This window comes from Belonocnema kinseyi, chromosome 4 (assembly GCF_010883055.1).
Source record: "Belonocnema kinseyi isolate 2016_QV_RU_SX_M_011 chromosome 4, B_treatae_v1, whole genome shotgun sequence".
NCBI lineage: Eukaryota > Metazoa > Arthropoda > Insecta > Hymenoptera > Cynipidae > Belonocnema > Belonocnema kinseyi.
In genome coordinates, this window is record NC_046660.1 from 17740478 (window position 1) to 17755919 (window position 15442).

The following is a 15442-nucleotide window of genomic DNA, read 5'->3' on the forward strand; positions in this document are numbered from 1 at the left end:
TTTAAACAAAAATTAAGTGAAGGACTTGATAAACTTTCCATATATGATTTATTTCATGGCGCTAGTGGCGGTAAAAAATAAAAATGGGTTAAAAGAAGAGGTTCTTTTAAAATGTAGGCTCGATTTTAATTCACTTTATTTTATTGTATTTTATAATGATCTTATAGAAGAGTGTATAATCGGTCTCAAATTGACTCTAAATACTCGTCGAATAATCTTTATATCAATCAAAATTGCTCCTAGATAAACCAATTTTAAATTTTCCCGGGAAATTTGCTAGCGACATCTACAAGTTTGGCAAACGAACCACACCGGAAACATCGGGTTTCATATCGGTTTTCAGTTCATTTGCCGCCAAACCGTCATCGTATTCCCGCGAATAAATTGTTTATCCGTAAAATAATTCTTTGTCAATACTCCAAAGAGGCAGAAATTGGCGGTGGCTGAAGCTCTTCTTCACCGAAACTCAGCAGTGATCGTTTCCGTCGGATAAAATTCTCAAATCCTAGAAACGCTTTATTTATTGTTTGATCTTTGATCAACAAATTATCATGGCTAAAGTGCAGTTGGCGAATGTGGCTGTTCTCGACAATCCGTCGCCGTTTTTGAACCCGTTTCAATTCGAAGTCACCTTCGAATGCATCGAGGAACTCAAAGAAGGTAATTTAAGTTTACAAAAAGACTCACCTTCAATTTTCGGTGCCGCGTACTTTACAAGTTTTGTTTGAGAATTCCGATTTTTGTGATTGAGAGGTTATTGTTGTACCTGTTGTCGATTTAAGTGATAAAGTGCTAACGCCATGCGATTTTTACACGTCATTTTCAGATCTCGAGTGGAAGATGATTTATGTTGGGAGTGCAGAATCCGAGGAATTTGACCAAGTCTTGGACACCATCTACGTCGGTCCTATTCCTGAAGGAAGGCATATGTTTGTTTTTCAAGTAAGAACTTTAAATATTTAGAGTGTTCACGGTTTTAGGACTTTTTTTCGTGCAAGGCTGTAGATTTGGCAAGGCTATTTTCGGAATTTTCCTTCTGTTACCCTCTTTTTTTAAATTCCTCTTTATCTCCATATTTTAAAGAAACTTCACCTTTTTTATTTTATTTTACTGTTTTGTTGAAAAATCGTCTCTTTTGTTTGAAAATTAATTTTTGGTGGAAAATTCCAATACTTAATTATTAATTAAGAAATTCTTATTACTTGATTTTGTTGAAAATTCAATAATTTTCCAAAAGGTAATATTTTGATGTGCAAAATGTTTTATGATAATTTGTATATTTTTTAAATTGAAAATTCAACTGTTTTGTTAAACCTTCTTTTTTTTTTAATCAAAAACGCATCTATTTTTGTTGAAAATTCATCTATTTTATTATAAATATGTTTAGTTTTAAAATGTTTTGTTTATGGAAAAACTTACTATTTGATTCAAATTTTAATTATTTTATTTAAAATTTAACGATTTTCTTAAAAAGTAATTTTTTATCGAAACTTTAAATTTGTAATATCAATATATTTACTATTAAGCTAAAAATATTTAAAATCTTAAAAATAAAATCGATTTTATTTTTTATTATTTTTTATTAAAAAAAAAAAAATAGTTAACTGTCTTTAACTTATTAAAAAATTAGTAATTTTAAATTGTCTTTTGAAATATTAGCCTTTTTGTCTTGAAAATTAAACTATTTTGTTGCAAATTCCACTTTTTTGTTAAAAATTCATCTCTGTTGAAAATTAATTTATGATTGCAAAATTCGACATTTTTTGCTTAAAATTCAACTGTTTTGTTAAGCAATAATGTTTTTGTATTAAAAATTCATTTTGGTTGCAAATTCAACTATTTTGTTATAAATGCGACATTTTTTATTAAAATTTCGTTCCTTTTGTTTGAAAATTAATTTTTGGTGGAAAATTCTACTATTTAGTTCAGTAGCTGATTATTTTGTTTGAAAATTCAACGATTCTTTAAAAAGTCATATTTCTTGTCCAAAATTTAATTGTTTTATAAAAATTCTTCTTATTGGATAGAAAAAGGATCTTTTTGGTCGAAAATTCAAATTTATTTCGAAAGATTCACCTATTGGCTTTAAAATTCAACTATTTTGTTAGTAATACGTTTGTTTTGTTTAAAATTAATTTCTTTTTGGGATGGGAAATCGTATTATTTGTTAAAAAATTTAATTATTTTATTGAAAATTTAACGATTTTCAATTATCCTTTGAAAAATTCTTCTTTTTATCTAGAAAATTAAACTATTTTGTTACAAATTCCACTTTTTTAATAAAACATTCGTATTTTTTGTTTGAAAATTAATTTTTATTGCAAAATCCTTTTACATATTTGGATCAAAATGTAATTGTTTTTTAAATATTCAACTATTTTTTTAAATACTTTGTCGAAAATTCAACTGTTTTGTTAAACAATCTTTATGGATTGAAAATTAAACTATCTGCTGAAATATTTTAAATATATAATTTTAAATATATAATATTATTTCGTTTAAAATTCAACTATTTTATTGTGATTACCACTTTTTTGTTAAAAATGTAATTATTTTATTGAAAATTAATGATTAAAATTCATATTTTTCGGTTGAAAAATCATCTTTTTGTTTAAAAATTAAACTGCCTTCTGAAAGATTAATTTTGTTTGGCTTGAAAGTTAAAGTATTTGATTAAAAAATATGTTTGATTTGCTTAAAAAAATATTTGTTTGGGTTTAAAATCCTACAATTTTGTAGAAAAATTCAATTATTTTATTAAAAATCCAAAGATTTTTTTAAAAGTCATATTTTTTGTCGAAAACTTAACTGTTTGATGAATATTCGTCTTTTTGGATTTAAAAATTGATCTCTTTTGGATACAAATTCTAATATTTGGTAGAACATTTAATCATTTTATTGAAAATTCAACTGTTTAGTTGAACATTCCTCTTTTTTGGGTAGAAAAATCATCTACTTTGTTTGAAAATTCAACTATTTTGTCAAAAATTTGCTCATTTTGTTTAAAAATAATTTTTTGATGTGGAAAATCCTGATGTTTAGTTAAAAATTTAATTTTGTTAAAAATTCAACGATTTTCTCAAAAAGTCGTTATTTATCCAAACTTCAACTATCTTTTGGAATCGTTTTTTTTTTGTCTTGAAAATTCAACTATTGTGTAACAAATTCCACTTTTTTGTTAAAAATTTTTCTCTTATTTGAAAATTATTTTTATTGCAAAATTCTACTAAATATTTATTTCAAAATATAATTGTTTTGTGGGAAATTCTACGTTTTTTTAAAAATAATCTTTTTTTTTTTGTCAAAAATTTAACTGTTTTGTTAAACATTCGTCTTTGTGGATTGAGAATTCATCTTTTATGTTTGAAAGTTAATTATTTTCAATTGAAAAGTCCAGGATTATATTTTTGATGGAAAATTCAAATATTTGATTGAAAATCGAATTATTTTGGGGGAAATTTAATGATTTGTTTAAAAAGATATTCTTTTGTTAAAAATTCATCTTTTTTGGTTAAAAATTGTAATATTTTATTCAAAACACGTCTTGCTTTTTTGAACATTGATCTTTTTTAGTTAAAAAATCGAATAAACGATTACAAAAACGCCTGTATGATACGAAAATTATTTTTTTGTGTGGAAAATGTTACTATTTGATTGCAAATTTATTTGGTGGAAAATTCAACGATTTTCTTAAAAAGTCATATTTTTGATTGGAAATTCATCTTTCTCGGTTGAAAATTCAACTATCTGCTGAATGATTTTTTTTAAATTTAAAAATCCTTTTATTTTGTTCCATAAACAAATTTTTTTGTCTTAAAAATTCGCCTCTTTTATTTGAAAATTATTTTTTTTTGGTGGAAAATTCTACTATTCGTTTCAAAATCTTGGAGGGGGGTTTCCGTGGTCAAACTACGTGGTTTTCCGCTAAGATATTTCAAAAAAGGCGTGACGCGTCAGTTTTCATTCTTTGTTGAAATTTTAAGTTTTAGTTGAGAATTTACTTTTTCCTTGCGAAAAATTAATTTTTTGGTGAAAGTGTAACGTTTTGACTTGAAAATTCAACAATTTGTTAAAAATTTTGTCGAGAATTCATCTTTATTGATTTTCAAAAAAATAATTAAATATCCAACCAAAGAAATCACTTTTATTATGCTTAAAATACGAATTTACAACAAAATAGTTTATGTTGCAACTGAAGAAATTAATTGCTAACTAAAAAGATATGCTTTCAAATTAAAAATGAAATAGTTCAATGATCAAGTAAAAAAATTAGTTTCAAGAAAAAAAATTTCAATTAAAGACATAGATTTTCATTCAAAAAGTTTGATTAATAACTAAACAAGATCAATTTTCAGTTAAAGAATTCATTTTTAACAACAAAAAATCAAATTTCCAATAAAAAAAACCTACATTTTCAACTGAAAAGTATAATTTTTCAACCAAAAATGGAGCAGTTGAATTTTTAATTGAATAAAAAAATATTTTTTGAATGAAAATTCAACTATTTCGTTGAGAGCTGATATTTTTAATTAAAAAATTAAACTATTTATTCGAAACTTTATTTAATTTGTGGAAAATTCGTATTTTTGTGTAGAAAATGTTTTTAGGTACAAAATTCACCTATTCCAGTTGAAGATTCATCAGTTTGGTTGGAAATTATTTTTCTCCTACTGAAAATTTAACTCTCACATTTTTTATTAAAAGTTGCTCTTTTCTAGTTAAAAATTCAACAATTTGGTTGAAAAATTGTATTTTTTAATTGAAAATTCAATGATTTCCTTGAAGAATCAAGTATTTTGTTCAAGAAAGAATCGGTTTTTTGTAGAAAATGATCTTTTATCGGCTAAAAATTCAAGTATTTCAGTTAAATATTTATCAGTTTAGTTGAAAAATCATCTTTTCGGTTATAAATAAAATTACTGGTTGTAAAGTTAAATTTTTTTGTTAGAAACTAATTTTTTTGGCTGACGATACATCATTTTAATTAAAAGTTCATTTCACTGGTTGAAAAATGAGTTATTTGATTGAAAAATGATTTTTTCTTTGGATGAAAATGAATTTTTTTGCCGAAAATTTAACTATTTTTTTGAGAATTTTTCCTTTTTTGTTAAATTTTTTTTCCTGAAAATGTAACTATTATCCAATTCATTATTCCATAATTTTATTTTAAAAAATCTTCTCTTTGGTAGAACATTTATTTTTTTACTAGAAAATTTAATTATTCAATTTTTGGTTGAAAAAATATCTTTTTTAGTTGAAAATACGTTGTTGTTTTTTGTTTAGATATTAATTTTTTCAACTTGAAACTTACTTATTTCATTTTTGGCTGATAATTGATCTTTTTTATAAAAATTTATTTTTTGGCTTGGTTGAAAATTCTACTATTTCAGTTGAAAACTCATCTTTTTGGTATAAAATTCAACTATTTCAGCTGAAAATTAATTTTTTTAACTGAAAATGTAACTGTTCCAATTTCTGTTAAATTTTTTTTAGTTGAAAATTTAACTGTTTGGTTCAGAATTTGTATTTAATTTAAAATTCAAGTAGTTGGTTAAAAATCCAGTTAATTTGTTGAAAAATTGTATTCTTTTGTAGGAAATTAAGTTTTTTGGTGGAAAACTTAAGTATTTCAGGTAATATTTGGATTAAAAATTCATTTTTGATCGTAAAAAGTCAACTGAAATCTTTTTTAACCGAAAATTCATTTCTTTTTCTGAATTTGTTTTTAAATAAAAATTCGTTTGTTTTAAAAGAAATTTCATCTTTTTTTGGATAAAAATGCAACCACTTTCTAGAGAACTCCACAATTTCTTAGAAAATTATTTTTGTTAAAAAAATTCATATTTTGATCGTAAAACGTCAACTGAAATCTTTTTTAACAGAAATTTCAATTATTTTTCTGAACAGTTTTTTCTTTCGGTAAAAAGTCATTCTTCTAGACTATTTTTTGTAAATTTATCTTTTTTTATTTAAAATTACATCATTTGTAGCAGAAACTCCATTTTTTAAAATGAAAATGTAACTTTTTGGTTAAAAATTCTTCTTTTATTGAGTATTCAACTGTTTTATTTGAATGATTTGCTTGAATCTGTTTGTTAAGAAATCATTTTTTTTTTATATTTATATTTTTAGTTGAAAATTAATAATTTTTGTTGAAATTTAAACTATTTTGTTAAAATATAATCTTATTTAATTGAAAATTCAACTACTTGGGTAAAAGTTAAACTGCATTGTCAACAATTTTTGTTTGTTAATTTGCTTGAATGAAGGCTTATGATTTTGTTTGAAAATTTAACTGTTTGGTTGAAAAGCCGTTTTTTAGTTGAGAATTCTGCTGTTTTTAATAATTCAATAATTTTTTTGTGTTGAAATTTCATTTTTGTTGGTTAAAAATGCATCAGTTTCGTGGAAAATTATTTTTTTTTGCTGAAAAGTTATATTTTTTGTTGGAAAATTCATATTTTATACTAGAAAAGACATTTATTTGTTCAAAACAAATTTGAAAATTTTAAATTTGTCATACAAGATTTTATATCAAAAGTATTACAAGATGAAAATGTTGGTATTTGGAAGTTAATGATAAAGTAAAACAGGCTAGGCTTAAAATCTTTTAAGATCTTTTTTGCAAATTTTGTTTAAATATTTGAAAAACTTTTTAAATATTCTCGTAAAATAATTTTTCAATCTACATTTTGTTTTATATTAGGCTATCATTTTAAGTTTTATATTAAGTTTGAATCTTTTCAAAACGTCTACATATTTCTTAACCCTTACTTGACGCACTTCCGCTGTGTGACGTACTTGACACATTGGGGTTTTTTATACCCAAGCCGAAAAACTGTTATAAAAACTTAACGTTTGTGTATTTTGACCTGCTAATTTTTGTATAGCTTCTTTTGATCTTACTTTCCAATGAAATATGAATCTCATAAAAAGAAATTAATTTAAGTATACCAAAAAAAATTTTTGCGAGAAAAAAAATCACAACTTTTCCAATTTTTGATAAAAATCGCTAAAAAGTTAAGTGAATTTGTTCAAGATTTTGAGGTATAAGAAAAAAAATATTAGTGGTCCTTCCAAAAAGGTATTTATTTTGGAAATTGAATGGAGGAATTTCGTGGAAATAAAACATTGTTTTATTTCAATTGAAAAACATCAAATCTTTATTTCTATTTGCTTAAGGTGGCTTGGGCGTTTGGTGCCGTACAATGTGGGGGGCACTGTGGGGGCTATCTATCATGCGAACAGTCTTTATTTGAATTTTATTGATATACGCATATTATAATGTCATCTTAATAAAAAAGTAGAAAACGACCAAAAAAATGACAGAAACATATGATATGATATGATATGCCTCAGATAGTCACAGCTATTGTACAATATTTGAAGTTTTTCATTGAAATTTTTCACCAATGACATCGTCAACCCCCCTTTATTATGGTACTAATCGATTCCTTTTATTTTAAGGCACTCGGATAACATTGATTTATAAAAGTTCGTGATTTTGTTCAAGAGTATTACCTCATTCTGTTGAGCCCTCCCATAAGACTACATGTTAAAATCACAACTTTTTAATAGCGTTTTTTTCGATAATTTCATCGTCAACCTTAGTATTTCTTTTCTGCAAAGTGATCTAGTATATTTTCTTTCGATAATATCAAATTTTCAGAACTGCCTGTGATTTTTTTAAAAAGCGCCCAAGCCACCTTAAATGTTATAAATTTGACCTGAAAATTATAAAAAGGAAAAAAACATTGAAACTGACAAACGAACAATTACAATTATACCAATCTTCAGTTTCCTACGCAATCGTCGCATATGCGTGCAGAGCGTAAATTATAAGCCATCTAAAATGTCAAATACCGTATTAGATATTGTAAAAAAAAAATGACAGCATGAAATCAGGTATCATACTTACTGTTTTGTTCACTTATACTCAAATTCGCCGAAAAAAAACAGCAACTCCAAGTCAATATGCTCAACCTTACTTGAGACACTGGGGTACGGATAATCCCAGCCGATTTCAGATAAACACTAAGAACGTACTGGCATTCTAAATGTGACGCCAGCAGCTGTAGGACATAGTACTACTCTCCAACTAATACCAGATGGCGTTGTATATCCGATTCTATCGAGTTTAAGTGCACAAAATTAACTGGGAAATATGCTGGGGTGTACTGTACCCAAGTGTGTCAAGCAAGGTACGGCCCAATGTAGGTCAATCTAAGGAATAGGATTTTTCCTTGTTTTGCAGGCAGATCCACCAAACGTGGGACGAATTCCAGTGAATGATGCATTGGGTGTAACTGTAGTCCTCCTCACATGTTCCTACCGGGGCCACGAGTTTGTCCGTGTCGGTTACTTTATCAACAACGAATACACGGACGCGGAACTGCGAGAAAATCCACCTCCCCAGCCCCAATTCGACAAAGTGCAACGAAACATCCTCGGGGATAAACCTCGTGTCACCCGATTCAAAATTAACTGGGACGACAGCACAAGTCCCAATGCAAACAGTGTGGCTGAAGCGATGGAGGCCCACGCCATTATTGATGATACAACTGAGGATGTGCCATCGACTTCTTTAAGTTTCACAGAAAACACACAAAATAGCATGGAAGTGATGTGAAGAAGTTTTGAGGTATTATTTTCCGAGATTTTTGGTGAATTTTTTATGTTTTTCAAAATTCACTTGCAATGGACACACGATAATTCTTGGAGGTAAAATGTAGTCGACTTTCTTCCTTCTTTTTCTTTTTCTTTTTTTTTTCTTCTTTGTTCATCGTTTCGTTCGACTCTAAACTGGCTGGCGGGGGGAGGAGGAGGAGGGGGAGGGGTCGCAAGTCTCGTGTGCATGAACTAGTATCCATACTTAATATAAAAATATTAGTTTTATAATACAATTTAGATGTTTAAGAAAAAAAGGTACGGTAAGATAGTATGACGAGATCGATTAGCCAATTCATTAAAATCATTAAATTATTTAATACATGTGCATAAATTAGCTCCTCGACTTGGATCTTTCGCGTTCTAACTGGGAAATAACACGGATGTTAGTATTTTAAAAATTCAAATCTTGTTAATATTTCGATTCTTTAAAGTTGAAAGTCTTGTGTGTGCGTGTGTGTTTGTGTGAAGTTTGGCATTTTCGTTTTGAGACTTCACAGAGAACTTTAATTGCATATGGTGATGTGTTTTTTTTTTTCCAGCTGTAGTTAAAAAAAACTAGTATTTGGTTTCGTGAAACTGTATGCAGCGTAATTTGAAATACTATTCGCCAACGTGTACATATATATATTATAAAGATACTGAAACGCGATAATTACATATGTTTTCTATTTAGATAAAATGGTGGTTTTTCTTTTTTATATCCCGCACTTTAATTTCAGGAAATGTTTTTCTTTTTTTTTTTTTTTTTTTAAATTATTATTACAGGGCTTCTATTGGACACTCTTTATTAGAGTTTTTAAATGCCCGAGAATTTATGTTGAGCGAATTCTGTCGAGAATATGCTCAGAATTTATTTTTTAAACAAATATATATTATAATTGTTTCATATATTTTTTCGAAAATATTTTAGATATTCCAGAAAGTTCGGGAATGTCAGCAGGCCTCGGAGACTGGTCCCTATGTCCCCCAATGTACCCTATATTCAGTTAAGGTCCCTAAAGTATCCTATTTTCAAGATATGGTCCCTACGTTACCCTTTGTGCAGCCCATAATTTTATAATAACATTTTTATTTAAATAATCCTGAGGATCAGTTGGTAAATTGATCAAAGGAATTGAAATATTGTTACTTATTATTTCAAATACTTAGCGTTTTCAAGAATTTTAGGAAATGTCAAGGGATTTGAAAAGATTTTAAAGGATTTGAAATATTTTAGGGCATTTCAAAAGATTATAAAGACATATGAAATTAATTTATGTAATTTAATGAGATTTTGAAAGATTTGCATTTTTTTCAATTAATTTGGAATTCATCCTGAATTCTTTTAAATTCTCTTTTCATTTTTCTGAACTTATTTAAAACTTACTCAATTTTTTATGAGACCGGGAAATGACAGTGAATTTATTTTTTGACCGGGAATTTTACAAAAATTTTAGAATAAAAATTTTGTCCCACTTTGATTTTAACCGCTTTTTAAATAATTTGTTAAACTGATTTTCATAAATTATTATATCATTCAGTTTAGAATGCTTAATTTAAAAATCTTTCTCTTAAAAAATTGTCCATTTTAATTTTTAAGCATATATTTTAATTTAAAGAATTTAAAAATGCAGAATCTTTTAAAATCGACGATTTTTTTTATACAAAAATTATTGATTAATAAAATATTTTTAATTTAGAGTCTCACTTCTTCCTTTATATTATTTTTTATATTTAATTTAATAAATAAATTTATTCATATATTGTTTCTATTAATTTTTTTAACCATTAAAAAATGTAAACGTGCGTTTTACTTTTTTCAATTTAAAAATAACACCATAATAATATAGTCGTAATTAAATGTTTTTATTAAATTTAAAATATTGTTTGAATGTAAATTATGTAACTTTTAACCCCATTTAATTTGAAATTTCTTAATGTGGGGAAAAAAGAAGTATTTCATATTTAGCAATATTTCACTGTACATTTAAGACGAGTAAATATTGAAAACAAATATTTAAAAGAAAACATTTTTAAACTGAATTGTTAATTAAAAAATTGAAATGATTTCAAGTAATTTAAATTGAGTTTTTTAACATTTTTTTTCAGAAATTCTAAATATAGGATTAAACTAATCGAATTTTTCCTACAATTCTTCCAAAATTCGGCAAATTAAAAAAATATAATTAAAATCTTCCAGGTTCTTCTTTGATAATTTTTTTAATCTCTTAAAATTTTCTTAATCTTTCTGTTACAATAATTTTTCGAAGTGAAAAAACATTTTCAATTTTCCTAAGAATCTTAAGAAATTTTTTTTTATTCTTTTAAAGTCTTTCACAATTCTTAAAAAAATGCTAAATTTTTAGTTTGAAATCTGAAAATATCGACATTTTGTTTTTAATTCGGCTGTAGGTATTTGCTTAAATTTGTTGTTTATTACTTTAAATGGAAACATGATTAAAATATAGTTTGATTTTTTAAATTTCTTTGACTGTGAAAAATGTTTCCGAATCGGGAAATGACTGGAAAATTTTCTCTTTGTTTAAAACGGCCACCCTGAATCTATCACATTTTTTTTGGATTTAAACAATTTTCCAATTCATTTGAAGAGATTTAAAGTTTTTAAAAAATTTATCCTCAATTTTTTAAAATTCTTTTGGAATGTTTTTAATTTAGTTGAATTCTTCTAAATTTACTCAATTATATTTAATTCAATGGATGTTTTTGAATTTTTAAAGTTTCTATTCAATAGATCCTAAATCTGTGAACCTCACCTTGAATTCCTCGGCATTTTATCGATTTCTTTAAAGTTTTCTTCATATTTTTAAATTGTTATAATTCATTTTATTTTTTTTGTAATTCATCTTCAATTTTTATGAATTTCATCGAATTCTTCCCGGTTACCTCTAATCGCCTCTAAATTAATTTCAAGTTGTTTTGTAGTCATTAGTCACTTCTTTGGCTAGAAGTTAGTAGGGTTTCAAAGATTTGAAGAGTTTTTAAGTTTTTTTTTTAATTCCCGTTGAACCGGAATTTTTTGAAACCGGGAAATGACAGTGCATTTTTTTCCGGGAATTTTACAAATTTTTAGTAGAAAAATCTCTCCACGTTCGATTTCAACAGTTTTTAAATAATTAGTTGAATCTTTATGTTTTTTAATTGTGCAATGTGCAAGTATACAATGCGTAATTCAAAATTTTTTACTTTAAACATTTTCGATTTAGAATTTTTATTTTTGAGCTTACATTTTTAATTTAAAGAATTTTTGAATGCTTTGTTAAAGATTTGAACAAATAAAAAATAAAAGTCTTCGATGTTGAAAATTTTGGATAAAAAACATTTTTATGTAATAAATAAATAATTTTTTTAAATTCATCTGTACTTTAAGTAATAAAAAGTGAACAAAACGATTTGAACGATTTTAAATCATTTCAAAATTTAAGAATTTTCAGATTTGAACGTTAAAACTTATACGGTTACAATTTGAAAGTTAGTCATTAAACAAATGTGAAGGTGTGACTAAAACTTTATAAACTATTTTTAATTTAGAAATAAATTCACAATAATATATTCTTAATTAAAGGTTTTTATTACATTTAAAATATTGTTTTAGTCGAAAATATTCAATTTTTAAACCATTCGACTTGAAATTTTTAATTAAAAAAAAGATTAATTATTGAATATTTAGCAATATTTGAATTTTTATTTAAGACAAGTAAATTGAAATAAAATATTTAAAAGTAAAGAATTTTTAACTGAATTGTTCTGGAATAATTAAAATTTCGAAGAGCCTTTAAACTTTGAAAATTACATTTTTAATTGTTGTATTTGAAAAATTCTTAATTTATAAGTGAATTTTTTTAATTTTGATGTATAATTTACAAATGAACATTGGTAGAAAAAATTTGAATAATTTTAAGAGATATGTAGGAGTTTTAAAAATATTAAAAATTATCATGCAAATTTGAGAAAGTTTTCTTAAAATCTTCTAGAATCTTTTTTGAAAATTTTGTTTAAGTCTTTGGAAACTTTATAAATATTCTCTTGAAATAATTTTTCAAAACGAAAAATTATTTTTAATTTCCCCTATGAATTTTAAGAAAATGTTTTTATTCTTTTGAAGTCTTTCACAATTCTTGAAAAGAATCTAATTTTTTTGTTTAAAATCTGCGAAAATTTACATTTTGTTTTATATTAGGCAATTATTTCAAGTTTTACATTAAGTTTGAAAATTGTAGACAAAATTCAATTAATTTTGACATTTATTTAGAAGTTCTGAGAAAATTTCCATAATAATTTTAAGTTTACAACAAATTTAAAACATCTTCTCGACTTTTCAAGATTTTAAAGTAAAATTTTGAAGCTTCCCATGGATGTTTAAATTATTTAAAAAGAAAATAATTGAATTTCTAATTTAAGAAGTGTTCAGTTAAACATTTTTCAATGTTTCAATATTTAATGTTTTTAGCTCAAAATTCCTTAAAATTATATAATTTTGAAAATTATAAAGTTCATTGATTGATTTTTAAATTTAGAGCATTGAAAATGATAACTTGAATTTATATTTTTTTTATATTGAAAAATATTAGTAACTTCAATCAGTTTTTATTACCTCAAGTGTAAATTATTTAGCTTTAGTGTTTTCTTAAATTTATCTTTTTTTTTAGTTTAAAATTCAGCTATTTAATTTAAAGATTCATCATTTTAGTTGAAAATTAATTTTTTTTTTTGTAACTGGAAATTTAAATATTCCATTTTTGGTTAAATATTCAACTTTTTTAGTTGAAAATCCAATTAATGGATGCCGTGATTTGGAAATAAAAATTTGAAGCTAGCCAAGGACGTTTAAACTATTTAAAAAGATAATAATTGAATTAATAATTTAAGAAGTGTTCAGTTAAAAAATTTTTCAATGTTTCAATATTTAAGTTTTCTAGATTAAAATTCCTTAAAATTATATAATTTTGAACATTTAAAAGTACATTGATTGATTTTTTAATTTAGAGCATTGAAAATGATAACGTGGATTTATATTTGAATTTCATTGACCGTGAAAAATGTTTGCGAACCGGGAAATGATCGGAAATTTAATTCGTCGATTAAAAAGGCCACCCTGAAAGTGTAACTACATTGTTGAAAATAAATTTTCTTAACTAAAAATTAACCCCCAGCAGAAAATACAACTATTTTTCTGAAAATCAATTTCGTTTGTTAAGAATTACATTTTTATCAGAAAATTTAACTATTCTATTTTTGATTGAAAATTGATATTTTTTCATTTAGAAATTAAACTGGTTGTTTGAAAATTTATGAACTTTGAGAGAAATTCCTCTTTTTGTTGAAAATTAATCTTTATGATTAAAAGTTCCTCTTTTTGGTATAAAATTCAACTATTTTCTTGAAAATCTGTTATTTTTTGTTTGAAATTAATGTTCGCAAATAAAAGTTTAACTATTCCATTTTTTGTGAAAAAATTGTTATTTTTTAGTTGAAAATGTAAATATTTATTTCAAAGTTTTTTTATTTCGCAATTTTTTGCACTATTGTATTAAAGGATGTTTAGAATGAACGTCATCAATTAAAATGTTTGCGTTTATAGAAAAATATGAATATATTAATTTTAGTTGACCGGGAAAATAGAAAAATTTATATAAATTGAGAAAGAGATTGAAATTCGTAATAGATATGATGAAACATAGCCAATTCAACTTGGAAAAATTAAAATTCATGAAATTAGCTGATGATTAAATATGTTCAATTAACTAGGAACAAATTTGAGTTATGTAGAAACATTTATTGTTACACAAATCATTTACATTTTTATAAAGGTAACGAAAGGCAACGATTAGCAACAGCATTTTTAACGATTAAATTTTCTGTCGTATCATGCACTATCAGCCATATGTTTTCAATTGTTCATTTTGTTTAGACATTGTTTATGTCCTAGAAATCCATGCTTGACAAGGAAACTTAAACAAATTTTTAATTCCCTTTTTAATTTCTCCAGTTCAGGTGACAAACATGGAATTCTTTATTTTCAACACAAGGCCCTTTCTCAATAACTTACAAAAATCAGTACATTATTTACTCAATTAATATTAATTAAAAAATAAAATTGAGAGATTTTTGTATTTCACACTCAGTTGAAACAATATCTCGTTTTAACACACTTATTTTACATTTATAATATTGATCAACACTATCTACAAATATTCCTGTTTTGAAACGGCGTACAATTTTCTGCAATTTGTAAATATCCAAGAACTTTACCACAGTAACATGCAGTGCACAGTAACAATAACTTAAATTAACAATCTCACGGAAAATTCTTAAAAATTGAGGAAAAACTCAATATTTAATTAGATAATTGTACAACAATTTTTCAGTTCGGGTGAAAGTTTGTTAAGCCTAGAAATGTTATGTTAGCTTTAACACGATAAATTGACAGTTTATACTGTACTACGTGCACTTAGTTAATTGATTATTAACAATTTGACTCGTATTTAATTTTTTTCTTCATTTTCATAACTCGGCAATTTTTCTACTATGAAATTATTGCTGATGATTTTGTGATATTCTATTTGTGTTTGGAATCTTATGACTATTCGTTCTCAAAATCCCTTGTCGGTAATTAAAATATATATGATCCTAGCAATAAACAACAGGGCTAGACTGTATTTGGTAAAACGACTGAAATAAGGCGATCGATTCGAGTACAAGAAAGGCGTTTCTGCTCGTAACAATTATATTTTAAAACGTTTTTCCAGTAGCCAATTTGTAGTTTTTTTTTTTT

The 15442-nt window shown here is 25.2% G+C and overlaps 1 protein-coding gene across 1 annotated transcript; it reads left to right on the forward strand.

Moving 5' to 3' along the window:
* Positions 1–353: 353 nt before the first annotated feature.
* Positions 354–9342, forward strand: LOC117171862 (histone chaperone asf1). The gene is made up of 3 exons (XM_033359499.1): positions 354–660; positions 827–942; positions 8255–9342. Exons 1-3 carry the CDS (start codon positions 552–554, stop codon positions 8627–8629), a joined length of 600 nt encoding a protein of 199 aa, XP_033215390.1. The 5' UTR covers positions 354–551; the 3' UTR covers positions 8630–9342.
* The last annotated feature ends 6100 nt before the right edge of the window (positions 9343–15442 follow it).